The following is a 23,031-nucleotide window of genomic DNA, read 5'->3' as shown; positions in this document are numbered from 1 at the left end:
GCAACGCTGCATTTCTCTACCTCACCACTGCCCCCTCTTCCTCCCTTTGATGCATGAGTGCTGTGATCAGGTTTCCTGCAGCTGACGGTAACACACTCACACACACACACAGGCACACACACACACAGGCACACACACACACACACACACACACACACACACACTCATTGACATACAGTGCTATGGTGAGCATTAGGATGACTGTCGGTCGAGTAGAGGAGACGAGCAGCCTGAAAAGGTGAGGCCGTGAACAGCTAGAGGAGGAATGGCCATTAACCATGAATATGCTAAAAGGAACTTCCTCAGCTGTGATAAAGGACAGAGACATTAGTAGATTAGGAAAATGACTGATGTGACTGAGGAACATGGGATGATGAGGTCTCATTGAACTGATACAACACATGGGTGTGCCGTATATGATGAAGTCAGCAGATCTTGACTAAGCAGAATGAGGAGCTAGAACCCGTACAAGCAGAAACACATGGGGTAAGCAGTCTAAAAGCCCAGTAAACCTTACAGCCATTTTAAAAGTCCCTTAAAAACGATCTGTTAAGTACATACTGTTGACACTGCAAATGCTGTTTTCAGGCCATGGATTTAATTCAATCTAAAGATTAACAACATCATGATGATAATAATTTGGAAACTCTTAAATGCCAATGAACTACAGTATATGTTTATATTTTTCATGAACTCAGCCCTAAAATTCCTAAAATGATATATGTGTGTTGGCACAACATCCCTGAGTGTACCTGCAGGTTGTGTAGCAGCTGACGGCCTGTTCACTGGTACAGATTTACACCCAATAGCTGTTCAGAAATAATATTTATTTTGTAGATAAATCTATCTGACTGATTTTATTATTAAACGAATATTTCAAACAAATTATATTTTTTTCCTACCATAAATATATTACAATTTAACTAATCTGAATAAACAAATTGAATTATATTTGCAAACTGAAGATGCATAGCATTTTTCAATTAAAGGTTTTAAACATCTGTTAACTTTAATTACGACAAGTTTTTTAAGTTAATAGAGCTAATACTAGTTCTGTGGTCACACCACAGTTCATTGTTCATCACAGTGACTACTGAGCTTAAGGAAACAAATACAATTTACAATAATCAGTGCATTAAATGAGGAGGCACATTCAGAGAGTCTGAAGGTTTGTTAATGTTCATTGCATTGTTTCCTACATTCAGTATAGGAAACACTGCTTTTAAACTTCATGGGGTTTTCACAGCAAGTTTAAACACCTCCAATATTATGAAATTATGATATATTCTGACGGATGGTAATAATGTGTAAATGGAGATTTGGTTTGAGCTGTGTAAGGTCACCACTTAACTTTTTCAGGAATAAAACCACTCCACCAAATTGCCTTGAGACAGAATCAGTTTTTTAACTTCCTGACAGCCCTATAACTCTTCATATTTTACATTCAGCCAGCCATTCAACCATCGACTATGCAGGAATTAAAAATTAAAAAAATGAAATGAAATCGCCCAAGTCTCATTGTGTCGACACCATACAATGCCAGAGACATTTGCTCACATTTGGCTGAAATATAAAGGTCTCCTGCACCCAGTCAAAGAGGCGTGTGAGTTGAGACCATGGCGAACAACTCCGCTTCCCTTCAGTCGCCAAAGTGAGGCGCCACAGAGGAGAGTGAGGGGAGGGAAAGAAGTATGCATTGGGAAATAAGCAAAGTGGGGAAGGATAATAAGGAGGAGAATACAACCCTCACTCTGGCCACCACTGAACTAAAGAGCTGTGGATCAATAGATCACAAAAGGCTCATACACTTGATAGTTTCATCCCAGCTTGGAGGGAGAGCTGCTGGTAGAGACGAGCAGTCCTGCTGACTGGGCTTCTCGCTACCGTACAGGTCACAGATTCACTTACACATTATCACTGCCACCACACAGGAGACCGGCTCCTCCTCAGCTAGAAACAGCCGAAGGTACTATAGCATGCTGCTGCCCTTTTCTCGCCACTTCCTGTCCCCTCCTGCATCTTCTGCATACACTCACCATTACTCTTTTGATAGTGCAGGGTTACAGTAAAGGTAGGACCAGGCTGGAGTTTAAGTGACGTGACAGTGAAGCCTTAAGATGTCTATGTTTATATTCTGCACAATCTTTAAAATACTGCACATATTTGTATCTGTTTTATGTGATCTTTTTTTATATATTCTTGAATATATTCTATAAGCTTTTCCCTTCTTGCTCTTGTACTTTAGGTTATTGCCTTTACCTTTCTCCCTAAAGTTCAGTACTTGCTTCTTATTCTGCTTTCTCTTCCCCCCTATACCTTTCTACTTAATATGTTTGAAATGCACCAAACACCAAAGCAAATTCCTTGTTTGTTTCCTAACACATCAGTGTTTGTGTCAGCTGCCACACATCACATTAATCCAGTAGCTGTTTTTCCTTAAATGCAGAAATGATGCTAATGTATGACATATCTGAGGTGAAACATTGATACTGATGTACGACTGGCATGACCTTCAATGCTAATACATTTTCAGATGTGCTTATCTGTTTTAAATCTCCCAAAAAAAACAGATAGTGAAACACCAAACTCAAAAAGTCAGACAGAAATATTAGGCGAGGCAATTATCCCTAATAAAAACATGGCTGCAGCCTATTAAAGAGGAGTTAAAAATGTTATCTTCTAGATCCCTAGACATTTCTCACACATGCATGCACACATTTTAAAGCTGAATTATTACTCGACTGCACTGATGAAAATGTTATTCCCTCTGACAATTTGTTGGACAGAGCACCTGCCATCTGACAGCAGTGATGGCTTATTTGTCACCACCACGGATTAACACAGACTATCAATCAAAACTGCAGAAAGTTATGTGACGGTAACTGAGCCTAAAAACTGCTCCACAGCAGCCCTGCAGTGTTGCCGGAGCAGAGTAACCATATGTGACTCTACCTCAGTTGTGTGTCGGTTTCACAGATGTAAGGATATACTCACAGGTATTGTAGGATCTCACTGTGCATCTGAATGATGCAGTGGCTATCTCTGAGGCGTCAGTGACTGAACAGAAGTGAAAAGCTCCTCAATGCTTCAAGGTCATCTTTGCTATTATGCTAACCCTATCCCTGTAGTGAATACAGTAGCTTCCATTTGACTAAATTGATATGAGACCTGAATCTGTTATGAAAGTGATTTTCGTAATATATATCAGAAATGTGTTGTTGGTTTACAGTGTCGCAGTTTCACGTGAGAAAGAGTAAAGTTTTAGCTCATTTGCGGCTTCATCACAACAGCTGAGAAACACATCTGTAAAGATTTAAAGGAATGTCAATTTCTCTCACCAATATTTAGCAAAGGCTTCTTCATTTGGACATTTATATGATGAGAGGAAGAAAAACAGGGGCGTGCATGTGGCCTGTGGGGCTAACTCACTTTCTTGTTCAAGTAGTAGGGGTCCAAATCCTGCAGCGGCGTGGAAAACATTCCATTAGGAACATCACCGTAGATGAACGGCACGCTCTTCCCAGCCTCCAGGTCCCTGTTTGGCTTGGGCTCATTTTCGTCAGATGTGTCACGGTGACTACTGTCTGATCTGGGCTTGGGCGGCTTCTTGTTCTTCTCTTCATTGATGCGCTTCTCGATGTTCGCAAGCGACTCTGGGGTGAATTTCTTGAAGCTGTCAGGTCCTGGGGGTGCCATAAGGGGTGCGGCCATGTTTTCATCCTGCAGCTATTTCCTCTTTATTTGTTTTCCATCCCAGACATGCAGCTCTGAGGGGAAGAGAGAGGGACACAGAGTGAGGAGGTGAGGAAAAGTGAGCATAAGGCACTGGGCAAAGATGCCGAAGAGCATATGAATGAAGGAGAAAAATCATTACATAACATCTCATCCTGTTTAAAAAAAAAACGAGTCATTAATTACAACTGTGACTTAAAATGCTGAACAGTCCATAGAATACACATGTAGATTTAATATATCACATTACATCATGTTATATTGTTTAAAGCCGTACAGATGGAGTTTTAAAGTTCTGCCACAAAAAGCAAACAAAGCAAAATGAAGCTGGAAAAGTGCAAACCTATGGAACATGGACTAGTCGGCACTATTTCTGCTCTCTTCATCAACGTTAACGACCAAAGCACTGATCCTGAATCCCAAACAGCTCAGCTTCAGTTTTCAACACAGACAAAATTTCTGCTCTCACTATTATGTTTCCCAAAATCAAGGTGAAAGTGTATATACTGTGTGCCTGTATACGGTATGTCCGACTGTTTTACACACCATTTTGCAATATTTATTTCTCAGGGACGTTTATTTTGCATCTATACTCTAACCATGCAAAATGCAACGTTCCGAGTCATATTTTTCATATAATTGATATTAACAATGAATACAATGACACTGTGTAATGTCAAAGTGTTGGCAGTATCGCCGGAGGATCTGTGTTTGAGTTGTAAAAGCTCTATGCCGCTATCAGCTCATTGGTTTGGTTCGGAGGTCTCTATGCTCAAGAACAAAACAACTAACCATATCAACTCTCCCCCCAGTTGATATGGAGGGGAGAGGTTCCCAGCACACAGGCTAAGACAAATATTTTACACTATGCTGCACCATGACAAAGGGTCAAACAACCTTATATTAGCTTGATTGACATACAATTTTGTCGAGGAGTCTGGTGCTGCATGTTTTTTACATGAACGTGTTGTATGTTAAGATAAAGGACCGGGCAATAAAACAATTTCAATAATTATCGCAATGTAATTTTCATCAATAGCAATATGACGAAGGGTCCAATGTGACGATAAACTGCTTATACATTGTTCTCTCCCTCAGATGTGTGTTTATCAAGTGTTGGTCATTCTCTGCTCATAAAAAAAATGGTTTAAAACCACAACCTTCGCTCAGGGGACTCTTTACAAGAAATAATTCTCTGACATTTATCATGATAATTATCAATTAACCGCTATGGATTTTTTTCTGCTTACGATGTAGCAAAGGCTCTTTGCTGTAAATTCGTTTTGGAATTTCCACCATTTACGTGTCACATCCATTGTCATATTAATTAAAGAAGAAGCAGATATATGAATGGAGACTTGTGGCTGAATGCAATGGGTGGGGCATGAGAATAATACAAATGTTGACAGTTTTCAAAGAATGGTGTAATAATGAGCTGCCGTTAAAATACACTGAGAGTAACATCTGCTTCTTTTGTTGTTCTCTGTGACGATCTCATCCATCTGATCCAAAATGTAAAAGCCTTTATGTGACAACACACCTGACACATTGACCTAAACAATGACAACCATGGATTAAGCTGTCACACGATATTTTCATAAATAATTACTGGAAATTTAAGTGGGAGTCATACAACCTCTGATGCTCTGACTCATTGTATAAGCATTGAGGTTCTATTGACATCATGAACTGCATTTCTCCAGGCTCCCCCTGTTGGCTGATAGCCATGCTGTCTGCTACATCACATCTAACAGTCAAGTGGCAGTTCGGGGGGCAGAGTGAGCCACATTCAAGGAAACAATGACAAAAGAGTACACACCTGGAACTGAATCAGAAAGAAGGAGTGAGCAGAAGCAAATCCACGGGCAGAGAGAAAGAAAGAGATCCAACAACTTCTATCTTCAAGAGAGGGAAGAAAGCGCAGCCAACCAGAGGAGCAATGAATTCCGATTCAGGTAACCCAACCTCGGCACAACCTCCAAGTCTCCTTCCACCAATGCCACATCAATTGATCTACCGTCAAGGTGATTCACACCAGGATGCAATAACATGGCCAGTGCATGCTTGACACATGACGCTGGACACAATCCTAAAAAAAAAAACAGGCAGCAGAACTGAAAGGCGACCAGAGGAAAGTCCACTAACTTACTGGGTCATATGGAAAAAAAAGCACTGCGTAAAACAACCAGACTCTAATTAAAAAAAGAAAACAGTCAAACAATTAGACTGCATCCTGTTGACGCATGAGAGCGCACGGGCCAACACATCGCACTGGTGCATCCGAGCCAAGTGAGTCCGGAAATTTAAAAAAAAAAGATATAAATATAGATAAATAAAAACTGAGAAAATTAACAACTCCTGCTGTCTCAGTAGCCTCCAGTGGGGAGGAGGGAGGGAGGGGGGAGGCGGGGGGAGCTTGTCCCGGTTCAGCAGCGCAACGGCAAAACTGCTGTGACGCTGCGTCAGGAGAGAAAGGAATCCACAAAGCCTCCGTCCGGATATATGTAGATATCAAATGAATCCTGTATTGTGCGGCTTGCTCTGTGATGGAGAGATGGCATCTGATGGGACTCACCGGACACCGCGGAGACACGGTGCTACAGCGAGGAGGGGGAGGGAGGGAGGGAGGGGAGGAGGGAGAGAGGGAGGGAGGGAGGGAGGGGTGTACAGGGCACTTGCATCAGAGTCACATGGGCAAAAAAAAAAGAACTTACACATCCTTCATTTCCTGCAGTGATATTTTTATAAAAACAACCCACAAGCCTTATAAGTGAGTCCGGCTGCACTGATAACAACCTAACATCTCCAAGAGGCCTCTAACAACCTCTCATGTCCTGAGTGGATGCCACCTTCTGAGCTGGGTCAGTTTCAGGTCAAGTTAAGTTACGACTGGTACCAGTTTAAGACCTGACTGGTCATTTGGATGCGTTATAATCGTATTAGTAGCTTTTTTTCCTAGACGACAGACAATGAGTGAGGAATTAAATGATGTAGCACTGGGCTATACTGAGGAGATAAACACCTACTCCTATATTTCTCTGGGACAACTTTGTCCCAGTGTGGGATGAAGACCACCAGCTCCCCTTCACATTATATGTTACATCACACGAGAATGGACTGAGGCGGATTTGCAGCCTGTAGGTAAAAGTGCACTGTTTTATACCGAGGCGTGCCTATAGGGCCAAAGCCGAAAAATACTGCAGTGTGGTTTATTGCTGCTATGGCTCTATCTAACTAACTCCTAGTAGGTCAGCTGAATACACATCGAGCCATATCCTGACAACACATCATCACTGGCCTCCACATAAAGCATCCCAGCACAACCCAGTCCCACACCAAAGGAAACGGTCAAATGATTTATAGAGAGAGAGAGAAAAAAGAAGGGAAACTATTCAAAGGGCCTTAAGGCTGTACCACACCCGCATATGATGATGTATGGGAGATTCAGAGACCCCATATGTGATGTGGGTGTATAGAGCAAAAAACATGACGGGGGAAATCTTATTTCTAATGCGTGAAAAGCGCAGGGGAAAAGGGTGAGAGGATGTGCCAAACTAAAGACGCACCTTCCTCCTCACGCAATACAGTCTCCAAAGAGATGGCGAGAGGGAGGGGGTGCACAGAGGTGGTATGTGGGGGTGGGGTGGTGGGGGGTATAAAACTATCATAGCTATAAAATAATGGCAGCGAGAAAACTGCTACGGGAATGAGTCTGCAAAGCAACGCATTACGCATGAAGAGGCGGCTGCGGGGAGCGTGCACTGTAGTTCCAGAGCGGCCGCTCGGAGAAGTTTTAACCTGATCTCACTTTCCCCCCCCCATCCTGTATGCGTATGTTTCACATTCTGCCACAGTGGATGGTCATTCCATCCAGCGGCGCGCAGGCCAACACCCCAAATAACCCGCTGTCTGCCTCCGTTCCCCCCCTCCGCCACCGCGCCACATCACAAAGTGCACGTCTCCCCCTGCGCTCTGTAGAAAACCCCCGCATCAATCCCCGCACTTCTGGCCTCGCATGTTCATATCTGCTCCATGCTACTGGCACGCAGCCCTCCTCCTCCTCCTCCTCCTGCTGCTGCTGCTGCTGCACAGACGCTATACGGTGCCGAGAGGAGAGGGACCGCTCTGCGGCACTGGGATCATGCAGTCAGTCGACAAAGTAGCACTGCGATCCATCCCACGGCCAAAATGCACAGACAAAGCAGAAAACACAGTCTACTTACTTTTTCTCGCATCAACAGCGGCCCGGACAGCTGTCAGTGAACTGCAGATGTAGAAAAGAGTCGGGAGTAACTGCGGCTGTCGCCATATTGTTGCTGCTATCTTCCTTCCCAGTGCGTGCGGCTACCCTGCATAATTGATGACTCTCAGCAAATTGTTAGGGAGTGTCGGTAAATGCCTTTAGTTTCAATAACGGACAAGAGACCGCAGCATCGTAAGCAGAAAAAAAAAATACTGTTCCCTCTTCATGTTATAATAGTAGAATCGTTGATATTCTGCTTGGCAACATTTTTGTTTGCATCTGTATTTCCTATGAAAAAATAGGAAATTTGGGAATATAAAAAAAGGGTCCATAATTTTAGAATTAGATCTGGAAGCTTCTACAATAAAAAAACTTGGAGCTCATAATTATGAGTGTTTATGTTTGTATTGGAAGACTATAAAATGAATGGCAGTTTTTAAGTTTTAAATATATATTTTGACTAGTTACAGTAAAAAAGCACATGGTAACCACATTACCATTGGTTCTGCCCTATTCAAGGTGTCCCAGCGAGCCAAGGACCCTTACAAGGACCCTAATACCAAAGATGCTGAATGGAATTCATCCATTGTCAATTTAAATATTCATACCTGCTAAAATGTGTTTCAATGAAAAAGGTGTATTAGCCAACTGCAAAGCTGCTGTTTGAATGTTGACACGCTGCAACCGCAAAATTGAAAAAAATAAAATAAACAAAAAACCCAGAAATGTCTCAGGATGAAAAATATACACGTAGAAGACAAAGACAATGAGTTCTGAATGCTTTTGGTGATAAGGCCTGCAGCTGGTGTCGATGTGCAAATATGACGTTTTAAAGTTTGCATTTGAAGTATGTATCAGAAACCTTGCCACTGGAATCAGTAGAATCTCTGTAAGGCCCTGCCATCAAGAGATTGCATTTCTAAGCCAGTATTACGTAGAGCTTTTGAGCCCAGTCTCATAAATATCCATCCTAAACAAATCAAAAACTTGCATACTATACAATCAAATATTTTAATACATATGAAGCAGGAAAAATGCATGGGCTATCAATCAATCCACACAGATGGTTATTCAGTGGCAAATTGATGCTATATGAAGCCATTATTTTATAAACCTATTGAATTTGTAATTAGTTTCTGATTTTATCTAAAGTATGATCAATGGTTCCACAGTGGAACAAATGGTGCTTTGGCTGTAATAGTTCTAAATTTAAAGCCAAGGGGGAATCTGCTTTCGCAGTTTAGTGCGAAGGAAGTATAACCAGTGTCTGACACTGGAGCAAGTTAAAATTACTTCACTTAAATAGTTCACACAACACCATGTTGTCTTCAACAGACAAGACAATGAAGATGAATATGTCTCTTTTCAGAGACTGGGTCAGCAACTGTTTGAAAAAAATTTTGGTGTACCAGAAATATTTTGTAATATCTGTAGCAGCAGGAGGCTCTGTTTGTTTATTTGTTTCTGATTCTTTGTTGGGTTTTCTGTGCAGAGTAGATCAAAGTAATTACACCACTACTCTCACTCAGTCAGTGAATTCATTATTGGAACAATCGTGTAAAATATTATTATTAACCCTTAGTCTATACCCATCACCCTTCAAAATATAGGTTTGGAGGGTTTTATGAAGGGGGATTATGAATATGACCCAACAATGTCTCTACCTGGTGGTGCTTTGAAGAACTGCACCTTTAGAAATACTTGCCATGCAGTTTCAATTATTGGGCTATGTTTTCACTTCAGCTTTTCAGTGCAATTCATTATTGTGAAGACGGGAAATATTCAATACATTAAATCTTTTAGTCAAACTATAATTGTAGAATATAGTTTGTATAGTATAGTTGTATAGTAGCACAGTGACCTGGGCCCTGACAGATTAAGATCAGTGCAGAACCACTATGCAAACTCTGCCTTCAGCATGTAGCACATGTCTTAAACAGGACCAGTACATCACTATAATGAGAGATTTGAACATCTAAAATTTCACGAAGACTGTGTAATACAATCAAAAGCTTCAGAAAAAAGGAGTAAGTGGCCCTTGATTTGTGATTACATTATCACATGACTGTGAAGTTTATGTCTCCACTTTAAATTTAAGGATGTATTCAGTCAGGTTTCAGTAAATTAAAATAAACTAATTCTTCTCAACTGGATTATTTGAAAAGGGGAATTTATTTAAATATCTAAATTTCATTTTCCTAAATAGCAAGTAACAAACACATACAAAAACATGAAAACACATACATTCTCTACTGTTTATCAAGTGTTTGTCATTCTCTGCTCATAAAGAAGAAAACCAAAACCTTTACTAAGGAGCAAAAACTGAGTCTTCAAATTAAAAAGAAATACTAATGTGACATTTATCAAATATATAGTTATCGATATCAAGTGATATGAACATTTTAAAAAGGTTCACTGTGTAAAGGTTGGTGACATCTAGTGGTGAAGTGTCACGTTGCAGCTGAATACCCCCTCACCCCTTCCAAACATGACAGAGAACCTGTGGTAGCCTTCAGCTGTCGTTAAAACTCAAAAGTTAGGGTTACATGGCGGCCTCCTTAGAGAGGACCCGCTCCGGATGTAAATACAGAGTATTTAGATATAAAGGGCTCATTCTAGGGTAAAGAAAACAACAATTTGTACAATTTGGATGAGACACACCAGTGAAAACACCCACAGGATTATTGTATATTCAGTTTCTGCCAATAGATCCCTTTCACCTAAATCTTACACAATGAACCTTTAAACCTGGTGTAATTCTTGGCCACTCTAAACTGCAGCTACAAGCACAGTTTACAAAATAAGAAGCTGAATCTCCTCGAAACTGTAACACATGTTTGATTAAATGAAGAAGTATTATCTCAGTCATGGTTTGAGTGAGCTAGCTAACCACCTTCTGTAAGCATTAGCCGGGTAGTTTTGTTGAATTTCAACAGTTGTGGCAGACTTGAGCTCAGTTAATGAATGGTGTGGCCGTGTGAAGAAGATGACCCTCACTCTTCTAGCAGGTGCAGAAGAGAGGGGAACGTCTCGCCTTTTTGTAATGGGCGTGTCTAGAGTTGCCCAGCTTTTATTTTGAAAGTATAAAACCGGACCTGCCATGTTGGCTGCTCTGTGGCGGGGTCACAAGTGAACCGTCTGCAGCTGTTCTTCGCCTCCGAGGTCGCGCTCCGCCAAAATGACCACGGTAATGCGATGTTGTTATTGGGCCGTGTACGCGCTGTGTCTCCCTCTTCACCTGATGCACGCCGTCGGTCTGTGGGACATGTACAAACGCGTCTTCCCGTTCTGCGTTCACCGGATCTCTGTGACGTACAACAAGAAAATGCACGACAAGAAGAAGGAGCTGTTCCGCAGCCTGCCGGAGTTCCGCGGCTCCGACCGTCCGCTCACCATCCTGGAGATCGGCTGCGGCACCGGGACTAACTTCGAGTTCTACCCTCCCGGCAGCAGGGTGATCTGCACCGACCCCAACCCTCACTTCCAGAAGTACCTGCAGGAAAACATGGGCGCCAACGAGCACCTCACGTACGACAGGTTCGTGGTGGCATCGGGGGAGGACATGGGGTCAATCGAGGACGGGTCGGTGGACGTGGTTGTCTGCACCCTGGTGCTGTGCTCTGTCACCAGCGTACAGCAAACCCTGCGGGAGACCCACCGCATGCTGAGGCCTGTAAGTTGTCTGACTACTGTAATAAATATGAGTTTCAACGACATGTAGCCATAGTTCGTTTGATGGGCTGCTGTTCTTATCAGGACAGGTCGGTTGTTGTTCACGTTGTGTTAATCAAACTGAACTTTCACGTCCCCCTTTGCTCTGGGTGTGTTCACTCAACCATGATTGGACCACACTGGCCATGTGACACACACAAGACCCCTTTGCACTGAACTTAACAGTAGTTTTCATTCTGTTTCCAAACTTCCATTAGAATTACACTCTACATGACAACATGTTAAGCTTCATGGTGTTAACTGAACAATGAGTTCTGTTACATTAGTAGTTGGTTATGTAATAAGAGCTCATCAGACTGAACCTTGATCAGTGGCAGCAGGTTAAAGGTGGGATTTTACAATTGCTGCAGACGCAACATGTTAGGAATGAAAGTATGGCGTTGAAGTCCAAGTAAATTGACTGACGCGGACTTCAGCCAAGCTAATATATATATATATGGACCAATATTAGAGTATTGCCAGTGTGTCTGCATATAGGATAAGAAATGACTAAGTCAGTGGCATGGGAGTGTTGCACCATGGGATTTGTCCATCAAACTAATTTCGAAGCTGCTTGTTTTAAGATTGAAAAAGTTGCATAGTGTTGCTTTTAGTCAACAAACGTTAAAATGCTGATGTGCAGGTGACAAATTAATAACGCTTGGAATTAATTGGCTTTAACACGCTGATGCAAAACATGCAAATCAGACACATTATCCTCACAAATGCTCTTTTCATAGTTGTTTTCATTTCTATGATAAAGCTTTTAACATTTTTTTTTTCCTTTGCAGGGTGGCGCCTTCTTTTTCATGGAGCATGTCGTCGCAGACCCCTCGACCTGGACATACTTCTTCCAGAACGTTTTTCAGCCTTTGTTGTGCTACTTATTTGATGGATGCAACGTCAACCGTAGTACATGGAAACTCCTGGAGGCGGCTGAATTCTCTGAGCTCAAACTCCGACACATTGAAGCTCCACTCATCTTTGTAATCAAACCGCACATCATAGGCTACGCTGTTAAATAGATTCTGTCTGATCAGCCTCGTAGTGATCCTCCCTCACAACCACCGTATGAATATGCCAAGCCTATAATGCCTGTCCTCAACTATAGTGTGTGTGTGTGTGTGTGTGTGATATTATTGATCCCCAGTGACAGAGAGAATGGCTCGTTTTATTTTTGCACTAAAAGTTGCACTAAATTGATTTATTTGTTAGAAGTCTTGCGCAAAAACTAAGCCAATTTCAACCAAACTTGGAGGAGGAATGGAACACATGCCACTATTCAACTTTTTCATTTGAGGGGAAGTTATGATTCGCATTAGAACAGATGTGTTTGCGCTGTTGTGTTGCTATGTTACAAGTGTTATCTGTCAAGAGAGCCTTTAAGTCAGGGAATGTGAGCTAATATTAGAAGTGGAAAGCTCGGGCGAGGACGTTACTCTTTGACTTGGCCGAGATGACCACAAGCCAGTATGACCATTAATGAAGTGAAACCATCATTTTCGGGGGGGGAAATGTTTTGGATAAGAGTATTAAGAGAGGAAACATTCTGTATTAGAGTGGAATGCCACTTAAACGTAAGTGAAGAGACGTATTGTACCTCACAAACATATAATGTTTCAGTGGGCTGACATGTATGAGTATAAATCATTTGGTGCGGCTCTAAATAAAAATCTGAATTGAGCAGATTATATTATTTTTGTAGTGGGGGGGGGGCTTTTTTCAGCTATATAACACAATGTTAAGTTTATTTCTCTCGAGCAGATCCAGAGTAACATATGCTACATTGGTTTTCATGTCCACTGGTATTGACTGTTTCTATGTTTTATGACAAAAATATAAATTTAGCTTATCAGAGCATTTTCTTTCATCTTAATTTCTACTTTAGGAACTAGACAATCGTGTGTAGGGTTGTTTGGCCTTGGTAGTGTTATGCAAAGACATGCTTTTAGTATAGCTCACAATACTAATTTTGTATGCAATTTAGAAAATATATACCTTGAAATATATCTTTTTTGATCTTCTATGCTCATCATTCCTCATCTCTGCTGATAAATCAGTCTGATGCTGCCTCGGTGAACTTCTCTCTGTCAGTGTTTATCTCTGCTACTGCTGGATTTACTGCCTTAATGGTGCCTCTGATATATACATTTTGTTGTGACTAAAGTGGTTGTCGTGTCAAAATGTTACAGATTAAAGATTTGAACCCAGATGCAGTGTTATTATTTCAGATTAAAAATGTATTGAGAGGATATACACAGAAAAGTCCTATATTAAGGAAGAACGTGTTGTCACACACACACACACACATCATTTCGCCATTGTTAAGGGGGTCTTTACTGTAGTGTTTTTAAAAGGTCAGTAATTAGTCAATACAAGAACATTTTGCTGGCTATAAATTAGAAGTTTTACACCTCAATCATTAATCTTATTACAAATAACAAAAAAGTTGTTCAGCAACATTTCATAAACGGTTTGTTCTTCTCTCCCCCCCAATATTCCATATTATTCTGTGTTGTATCTTATCGACACCCTGAGTCTGAATAATAAATGTCGTCACACTCCCGCCATATTCAGAATGGCGCCATCGTGTGGTGGATGGGGGGGTAGCACAGACATGGTGTCTCAGGTAATAACAGTGTAATCTGTTGATCTGCTCAAGTCTCCAGCCTTAAATCTCCCTCCCTTAGACCTCGTGTTGCCTCAGAGGAACAATGACGACTTGTCTCATGAAACTCTGCAGACTTCTCTGCTGTGCACTGACTCTACCGTTAACCCTGATGGAGCGCACAGGCCTGTGCGGTGTCTACAAACGCCTCTTTCCCTTCCTCGCCTACAACATCACGTTTTCATACAACGCTAAAACGCACGGGATCAAGAGGGAGCTCTTCAGAAACGTGGGCAGCTTCGCGAGCAGCGACGGGACCCTGCGCCTGCTGGAGATCGGCTGCGGCAGCGGGGCCAACTTCAGGTTCTACCCCGGCGGCTGCACGGTGACCTGCACCGACCCCAACCCGCACTTCAGCAGCTACCTGCGCAGGAGCATGGCCGACAACACGCATCTGACCTATGAGGAGTTCATGGTGGTGTCAGGGGAGAACATGGAGGAGGTGCAGGGCGAGTCTGTTGATGTTGTGGTGTGCACGCTGGTCCTCTGCTCCGTCAGGGACGTGCGGGAGGTGCTGCAGGAGGTGCGACGCATCCTCAGACCTGTGAGTCTCCACATGCCGCTGCCGCTCCCTTGTGAAATATTAAACTTGGATTGAAAGGCTTCGTGTGGTTATGGCTTCATGTGCATGCCTGGATAAACCGGTTAGGTAGCCCCCGAGGCATGGCACGTTGTTGCTGATACTTTTATTTGTTTTCGATTTTTCATGAACTCCAACAGTGTGAGGTATCAAGTTGCCTTCAAGTGTTCATGAAGTACAGTGCACACCACTGAAGGAGACCCAGAAACCAAGTACAGGATAAAAACATGTGCATCAGTTGCACTTGACTAAAAATAGATATATTTGACTGAAAAAAGGTCTGTGAGCACAGTTAAAACAGGATTTTGACACAAGGCCCAACAAATCCAGAATAAAATAAAAGGTTATGCTGCAGGCCCTTGGCTGATGTTGCACTTTAGCAGTTCAACGTGCAGTGAACCTGGGGTTGTGGGGCCTCTGGGGATCTGCAGCCCTGGAGCTGTTGATTGATTAATAGCACAAGTTGCAAACACTATTTTGATCGTCCATTCTTTATAAATAATTGCATCTATGAATATATATTGCTTTCTATCTTTGATGTAACCCATTGGATATTTGAGTGAATAATTTAAAAGTTGGACAACAGTGTTTCTGTACCATCCCAGCAGAAGGGTTTCTGGGACTGGGTTGTTGTGGTTACCGTTGACCTGAAACAAGGGTTATCTGAAAAAGATTGGTAAGGATCATCCTCCAAACTGTAACAAGGCTCTGGATCGCTCACATTGCAGAAATAGACCTTTGTTAGGAGGCAGATAGCCCGAGGCATCGGCAGACCAATTTACATTTAGAGCGAATAAGTATGAACTTGCTCAAGCTGCACGGTAGAAGGATAGAGTGCTTTTGTTTTTTTTTCCTTTTTCAGTTACACATATGTTGCAATAGTTTGTAATGCATCTGTAGAAGTGTGAAGGATGTTTACAGATGCAGGAGTAGACGCCCTAGAATATGATTGGTTGAATGATGAAACTTGACTGTTTACGTTGAAGACACTTGATCCTGGTTTTCTCTGCACGGTTTACCGACTACTTCAGATATCTTTTCAGTCACTTTTGATCAGTGTCCGAGATGTGAATGATTTGAAAAAAATTTCAAATTTTATGACATTTACTGGCAAATTCACAATTGTTTTTTTTTTTATCAGGATCACGACTCTAACAGCTCTAACATTCGTGTGTTTTTGTTTGCTCTCTCCTACAGGGCGGAGCCTTCTTCTTTTTGGAACATGTTGTGTCAGATCCGTCTTCATGGACATACTTCTTTCAACATGTGCTTGAACCTGTGTGGTACTACCTTGGGGATGGGTGCATGATCACCAGAGCCACATGGAAAGATCTAGAAGCCGCTGGTTTCTCTGAACTTCACTTAAAACAAGTTGAGGCTCCAGGGGTGACGTCATTGATAAGACCACATATCATGGGATTTTCCATTAAGTGACTGCAGGGGAGAATGGACACGTCATTTTGCCATTGTTTAAGGCGTCTATTCTGTATTATTTTTACTCAAAGCACAGTAATTAGTCAGTACAAGAATATTTAGCTTCCTATTCAAGAGCTTGACTTGTTTTTGTCATTATAAAACCCTCATGACAAAGAAGTGTAATTGAGGCCTGACATTTTACACTTCAATCATAAACCTTCTTATTAATAACTATAAAACTATAAAAAAAACATAGATATAACTTGAATTTAGAAAGTTAACACATGTTGATGTGTATCAGCAAACATAAACGATGATAGATAACAACAAAAAACGGTCAGACTCTCCTTCCTACTAAACCATAATTTATATTATTACATATACTGTTTGTAACTACCTCATAAGAGTCCAAATTCCAGCTGTAGGTTTCACATTATATATACAGAAAAAGTCAAATTTGTATAGTGGCAAAGGAACCCCTGTGCACCCCTGTGGCTGTATGAGATCTGTGGTCACTTACAATGAATCACTTACATTATCCACACTACAAATTTTGAGTGAAAATATATTTATTTTCTTACAGAATCAGCAACATTTCATAAACAGTTTGTTCTTCTTCCCCACCCCTCCCAAGATGCACAAAATAAATATTACCTGGACACTGTGCTTTTTCCCTGATTGTCTAAGTAACTGCCAAGAAACCACCAAACAAACAACACTCGACGTCAAAATTACTGTTACCCTTGATATTCCATTGCACAAAATAAGGAATGACAATTGTAATGGAGAGATACAGGGAATTGCTGGTTCATAAAATAAAACAGGAATTGTGTCTGTGTAGTAATTATACAGGCAATACTCTGCAGATGCTGTTAAAAAGAAAAAAGATATATCCAACAGTAACATTTTAAAAACACAAGAGAAAAGGAAGGGATACATTTAGAAACTGAGACTTAAAAGTTAAAGCTCAGGATTTCATACCTCCCAGTATTAAAAATGTACACAACTATAAATGTTATAGAATTAGCAAATTTAGTAAAAAACAGCAGGTGGAAAAAATGGCCAATTTCTTTTTCATTTTTCATTTTGTTGAGTATATCTCACTGTGATCACAGGTCACTTTCGTATCAAACAGAGTAAAAAAAACTGGAGGATCTCAGCTTGAAATGAAGTGTTCCCAGAAACCCCAACATGTCCGAATGGCTGAGCTGTGTGCTGCCACATCTCAATGCTTGACCTGCATTCAGACAGGTTATCCCGTTTTAACACAATAAAGGTCCTTTAATGTTTTCAGTTCTTCTATCAGGGTCTTGTTTTGGTTCTCGAGAACAGCGACACGGTTTTCCAGGCATTTAACATATTCCTTTTTCTTCCTTCGACATTCACGGGCTGCCTCTCTGAAGAGGGAAACAACGAGCAGTTAGTCAAACTGAGACTTCATGTATTTAGTCTATTCACTTAGTGCAATAACTAAGAAATTAACATTACAATATGCCTAGCAACAGTCTCCCTGTACAATGCTCAATACTTTGTTGTAATAAGCTACTTAACCCATTAGGAACAGATATGAGATATGCATGTACACTTTTAAGACTGGGTGCTATGTAGTCATGCACGTACTTGTAGAGCAGATGAGTCATGTACGTCTCATTCTTGACAAGACATGTGACTTCATGGTGATTGGCAGAAAAATACTAGCAGGAAAGGCGAAATGCATGATGGGAAATGTAGTTTGTTTGTTAGCATTCTTAGCCAGCAAAAAGGTTTTTAAAGTAGCAATTCAGTCAACGGCTGAAGATCGAACCGAGGGGAGCGATTTTGAGCGAGATTGAAACAGTGTTTTGTTGACAAATACAACGAGACCCAGTCAACGTTCTTGCTGACCCCGCTGTCCAAGGCTCAGTTGGTAAGAGATATGCTTGAGGAATAGAAAAAAGGAAGCATCATGGCAGGTTTGCCATCTTTGTTTTTTTACGTTAACAAAGTTTAAGGAAATGAAAATGATTCATAACGAAAGCCAAATGTTTTGCAATTCTGTCAGCTCTTCAGAAAACCCTCAGGATTTAGGTGGTCATTTTCAAAACATCAGTTTTAGAGTGCATTTCTATTTGGCACCTAAGAGCTGTATGGGTTAATGACCTCTTAATTAAGTAGTCTTTTCTATTTTGATTTACAACTATTTAATAACAAATACATACAAATCAGCAAAATCTAAATGATTCAAATATTTGTTATTACTCAAGTGGGAAGCAGAACATGCATGAATAATTATAACAGTACTAACAGAAGCTTTAATTACAATCAATACTACTCTGCTTTACAGGATCTAGCAGAAAATGTATTTTGCATATTTGTGTCTAAACCCTGAAACAGCACACTTACCTGTTTTTTGCCAGCCTGACTTCTCTCTTAAATGTGGGATCATCAGACTTGCCGTGAGATATTCCCACAGGAGAGGTCATAACTACAGTCTGAGGCAGGGAGCTGGATGCGGACGCTGTGCGAATCTGGTATGTTTGTACCTCTCCTCCTGCACCTGAGAGAAACCACATTCAATGGTAATTTGTTTATGTTGGAAGTTTTTGGTCTCAATACGGAGACAGCATTTTTTTTTTACTTATGTAAATGTCCTGTGTATTAGTCTTAATGCTTGCTTATTGAACAGTAGAATTTTCCCGATATATCCACAAAGTCTATTGACCATCACATGTTGGTTTGTTACAAATTAAGCTGAACAAGGGCACCCACCCGCATTACAAATAAATTAACTGATTCTTTGACAACGATTCTCTGTCTGAAAACACAACACATTTTTTGGGGCATCTAACCACCTGCCAAAATGTCCTCCTGACTACATTAGTAGATAAAACCAACTTAGAATTTCAGGTAAATTTGACCAAACCACGTCATGTTCTGCTCACCTTGTACAACAACCTGGTTGCTGGGCACCAGTATCTGCTGCCCATCAGGTGTCTGGGCATATTGAAGGATGGTGGTGCCTTGCTGGGCTACACCAGAGTTGGCCATGGTGACAGTCTGTAATCCCTGAAGGCCTTCGGTGCCTGTAGTCGCCAGCTGGATTGTGCCATTTGGAGCTATAGTAACTGGAAAAACCACACAGATGGCAACGGAACAGTGAAAAAAAATGTTAACATTGCTAAAGGCTAGGTTATCATTCTGGGAACTGTAGTGTACTCAGTGTTAATAGGTTAAAGATCACACAGGCTTTCTGAGACACGCCAGCAAGAAATCTTGTCTGGTAGACATATCAACCCTATACTGTCTGGTGAGCATACTATCATAAAAGAATACAGTAATTTATCATACCAAACAATCATAAGTGTAAGCACATAGTGGGGAAATGTTCGTACTGTACTGGCCGCCGCTGGTCTGGTAGATTTGGGTGCCGGGTAGTGAAACACCTGTCACTCCTGTGGATGCTGGGCTGTTGTCCTTTCCATCAATGTGTGACACTTCCTCAGAAGAAAGCTCATTTAGGATTTTTCTATAAGGTGATAAGATGTAGGTTTACTGAATTATTGTTCATCAAACAAGACTATTGCAGTGTAAATGTCTGTGTTTAAAGTGTTTTTTTTACCTGTATGAGGGCCGCCTTGCCAGTATTTCTCTGGTGTGTTGGGCTGTTGCCCCGCTGTCTGATGAGTCCTGTGAATCGTCACTGTCTGAACCCTGGGACTTGAAAGTTGATGTGGATTAACAACTTTATAAGAGTAATTATATATAATTTTACAAGTGCCAACAAAAAGAAAGTGCTCTTACCTGTGCAGACTGCACCTGAGGGGATTGAATGACTGATGACTGTGCAGTCTGGATCACTCCTTGCACCTGAAACTGACCCCCTGGCAGTTGTACAACAGCCACAGAAGAACCACCTAGCGACATCTGCAAAAAATCCAAAAGCAATTTCAAATGCACTAAAAAATTTTTTTCAACATTAGATACACACTTTATTTGTATTTGGTGTAAAAATTAACTACCCCTAGTGGCATCTGGCCACAAGGTGGTTTTGGTTGTCTATAATTAAGATATCTACCAATTACATTTTTGCCACCACTGTAATGCAGAATGAGTGTCAACAATTTTGCTTATATTCCTCAGAGAATAAATAAATTTGACAAACTCAACAGTATTGTATCTTTCAAGTCCCAATACACTGGTTATTCTGGGTAATTTACAAACCTCTGGATCTATGTCCTATTGCAGGAATAGTTTTTATGAAAATCAAGAGTAACTGGAAGTTAATTTTGCAAAGACTTTACTTTCAGAATGTTTACTTTCATATACAGTATATATTTATAACACCACAAACAATCCAATTTTTAAGTCTGCAAAATTGATCACTAATAAAACTTAAACTATCTACATGACTAGATATCACAAGGGACAGATGCATTTTTACTTTACTGAACCTTTAAATCTATTCTAAGAATTCTACAGTTTCATGTTATCTAAGTGAACACACAATTGGTCTTTGCACAATGCGACTAATTATGTGCCCATTCACCCTTATTTAGTGTAATCCCAATTTTATTTATTTATTGGGTGTTTTGAGTAAATACAAGTTAAGATTCAATGTCAGATGCCTTGAACTCAAGAAACCTTAAGTCCCAGTCAGGTACACACTGTTTTCTACTGTTAAATAAACGTTGTAGCAGCTTCAGGTACATGAACAAGTACATCAAGTAAAAGCGGCCACAGAGGAGCGAGACTCCATCAAACACACCAGTCACACTAAATCTCAGATTCAGCAATCCCCTCATTTTACTACTAAATTTACAGAAATGTAATTTACATGCTGTACAATTTGGAAAGAAAGACATTTGGTGAAAATATTATCCTAGCCTCATAGTTAATGATCAACATGGCCGTCCTGATGGATCCATCTCACATTTTTTAGCCATATGGCATCAAGAGTCAAAGCAAACATGCAGACCTGCAAATATAATATGCCAATCTTTGGATCGATAAATGAGCTTTCAGTACAATATTCACAAACAAAATGGACAAGCTGTTTTAGCAGATCAAATGCAAACTGTGGCACTATAATGCAGTGTTCGAGATACTTTTTAATGGTGTTGTGAAAGGGATCTATGAGTTACCTGTTGGGCTATCTGTGAGAACTGAGAGGATGTGAGGAGAGTGGAAATGGCAGTCTCAGTGCCATTGCTGCCCTGCTGTACTTCTTCCATAGTAACTGGGAACAAATAAACCAATGTTACCGTTTTTACAATGGCTCCGATCTAACACAAGAGCTGCCCGCCTCGGGGTCCACTGTTATTTGCGGCAACTATCTCCGCTTCTGTGTGCACCTTCCACATTACATGTGTAATAACAAATAATCATGACAAGTGTGGAAATGTGTACAGCGACGTCAAATCACAGTTTATTCATTTAGATAATCAATCGCTAACCATTTGACTTAAAGCTAATCACGAATCAACTTCCTATTTGGTTCCATCGTGTGAGCTAATGCAACAAACACGGAGTTAAGGAACATAGCTAGGCCCGACAGTCAATACTTCACATTACGAACTCTTTCCCGCACGATTTAGCGTTAAATGCTACACTCCGACTGCTAAGCGGTCCGCGCCATCCAGGACGAACGTTTACGCCACAAAGTAAAGTTTCCGTTCGGGTCATCGCTGCTAGAATGTCCGAGCCGCCGTCGCTAGTTCACGGCAGCTCACAATCGGGCGAAACGGATGTTAACACATTTTTAAACCGATAAAATACAAAGCGCTCCGGAGCGATTGGCGCGGTAACTTTCCCCGCTGCGATTCACAGAATGCTGGAGCTTTTGTCTCAATGAGTAAATATGTGTAACTCTGTCACTGGCACGCAAGTTACCGCGTCAATAGACGTCAGCGATACGGGGAGCCATTAAGCTAACTACACCTTCCCTTTTCGTAAAACGGCGAGGAGTTGACGAGGCGACCGCCGCCATTACCGCCGCAGCGTAGCAGAGACAGCCAGGGCAGACGAGCACCAAACTGGCGCTCAGACGGCCCCACATTTACCTTTGCAAAAGCCGCGTGACTGCCCTTGTTCTCGGCGTGGACTTCGTGCAACTCGTGTGTTTACTTAGAGAGAAGAAAGCCGCCGGAAAGTTACTTAGCAGCGACTGCTAACAGCTAAAAATACAAAGACGTCAGCTAAAAAAAAATAGCTGAGCACTTTTTCCCAAAGGAAGTGGGCGGGTCCGTGAGCCGAGCCGCATTACGTAATAGCTTCTCTGGGCTCTCTGATTGGTTAAGAGAGTTGGAGCAACTGGTGGACAGAAACTAAAAAATTCAAACCTTTCACTTGAGTGTGTGTGTGTGTGTGTGTGTGTGTGTGTGTGTGTGTGTGTCTGTGTGTGGGTGTGGAATTAATGAAAATGTGTTTTTGAGTTGTGTTTATGTGTATCTAAGTCTTTGTGTGTTTATGTGTGTGCGTGTGTGGACAAAACACACCTTAGTAACTACTTTAAGATACAATCACAACACTATAAATAAAGTTTAGATGGGTGTGGCCCAGCCCATTAATAATGAGTATCCATGACATAATTAAGTAATACCATCCCACTACAAATTATTGTTACATTTAGACACTATTAATAGTAATCTTTATTTATAGAGCACTTTTTAAAATCCAAATTATTAAGGGCCTCACAAGGCCTCA

The 23,031-nt window shown here is 41.2% G+C and overlaps 4 protein-coding genes across 13 annotated transcripts in view; 2 read left to right on the top strand and 2 right to left on the bottom strand.

The window, feature by feature from the left end:
• scn8ab (sodium channel, voltage gated, type VIII, alpha subunit b) overlaps positions 1-8,095 on the bottom strand; it is a 47,414-nt gene extending 39,319 nt beyond the window's left edge. For 6 of the 8 annotated variants that reach the window (XM_047339256.1, XM_047339258.1, XM_047339261.1 and 3 more), the window contains exons 1-2: positions 5,552-5,776; positions 3,430-3,767 (exon numbers count right to left, since the gene is read on the bottom strand). In XM_047339256.1, the coding sequence (XP_047195212.1) occupies positions 3,430-3,711 (282 nt within the window). In that variant the 5' untranslated portion in view covers positions 3,712-3,767; positions 5,552-5,776. Of the gene's footprint in view, positions 1-3,429; positions 3,768-5,551; positions 5,777-7,955 lie in introns of those variants that run through there. The other 2 variants (XM_035151632.1, XM_047339257.1) reach the window with 2 other exon arrangements.
• A 2,961-nt stretch (positions 8,096-11,056) lies between these two features.
• Positions 11,057-13,896, top strand: LOC118102219 (putative methyltransferase-like protein 7A). The gene is made up of 2 exons (XM_035148277.2): positions 11,057-11,648; positions 12,478-13,896. The coding sequence occupies exons 1-2, from the start codon at positions 11,154-11,156 to the stop codon at positions 12,709-12,711; spliced, it is 729 nt and encodes a 242-aa protein (XP_035004168.1). The 5' UTR covers positions 11,057-11,153; the 3' UTR covers positions 12,712-13,896.
• Positions 13,897-14,024: 128 nt separating this feature from the next.
• LOC118102211 (putative methyltransferase-like protein 7A) lies at positions 14,025-16,784 on the top strand. Its single transcript, XM_035148255.1, has 2 exons — positions 14,025-14,898; positions 16,132-16,784. Exons 1-2 carry the CDS (start codon positions 14,401-14,403, stop codon positions 16,366-16,368), a joined length of 735 nt encoding a protein of 244 aa, XP_035004146.1. The 5' UTR covers positions 14,025-14,400; the 3' UTR covers positions 16,369-16,784.
• A 117-nt stretch (positions 16,785-16,901) lies between these two features.
• atf1 (activating transcription factor 1) lies at positions 16,902-22,571 on the bottom strand. Of its 3 annotated transcripts, none has more exons than XM_035148222.1 (8): positions 22,389-22,570; positions 21,471-21,565; positions 20,131-20,253; positions 19,949-20,046; positions 19,722-19,855; positions 19,272-19,454; positions 18,733-18,886; positions 16,902-17,747 (listed from the first exon to the last, which is right to left on the bottom strand). In XM_035148222.1, exons 2-8 carry the CDS (start codon positions 21,558-21,560, stop codon positions 17,603-17,605), a joined length of 927 nt encoding a protein of 308 aa, XP_035004113.1. In that variant the 5' UTR covers positions 21,561-21,565; positions 22,389-22,570; the 3' UTR covers positions 16,902-17,602. The 3 variants fall into 3 exon arrangements, with proteins under 3 accessions (XP_035004113.1, XP_035004121.1, XP_035004132.1); XM_035148230.1 differs by lacking the exon at positions 22,389-22,570 and adding an exon at positions 21,783-22,345; XM_035148241.2 differs by lacking the exon at positions 21,471-21,565 and having other exon boundaries at positions 22,389-22,571.
• Between the last annotated feature and the right edge of the window lie 460 nt (positions 22,572-23,031).

Source organism: Hippoglossus stenolepis, chromosome 3, assembly GCF_022539355.2.
Source record: "Hippoglossus stenolepis isolate QCI-W04-F060 chromosome 3, HSTE1.2, whole genome shotgun sequence".
In the NCBI taxonomy this organism is placed as follows: domain Eukaryota; kingdom Metazoa; phylum Chordata; class Actinopteri; order Pleuronectiformes; family Pleuronectidae; genus Hippoglossus; species Hippoglossus stenolepis.
Note: the sequence above shows the minus strand (reverse complement) of the source record. Positions and strands in the feature narration are given on the sequence as shown.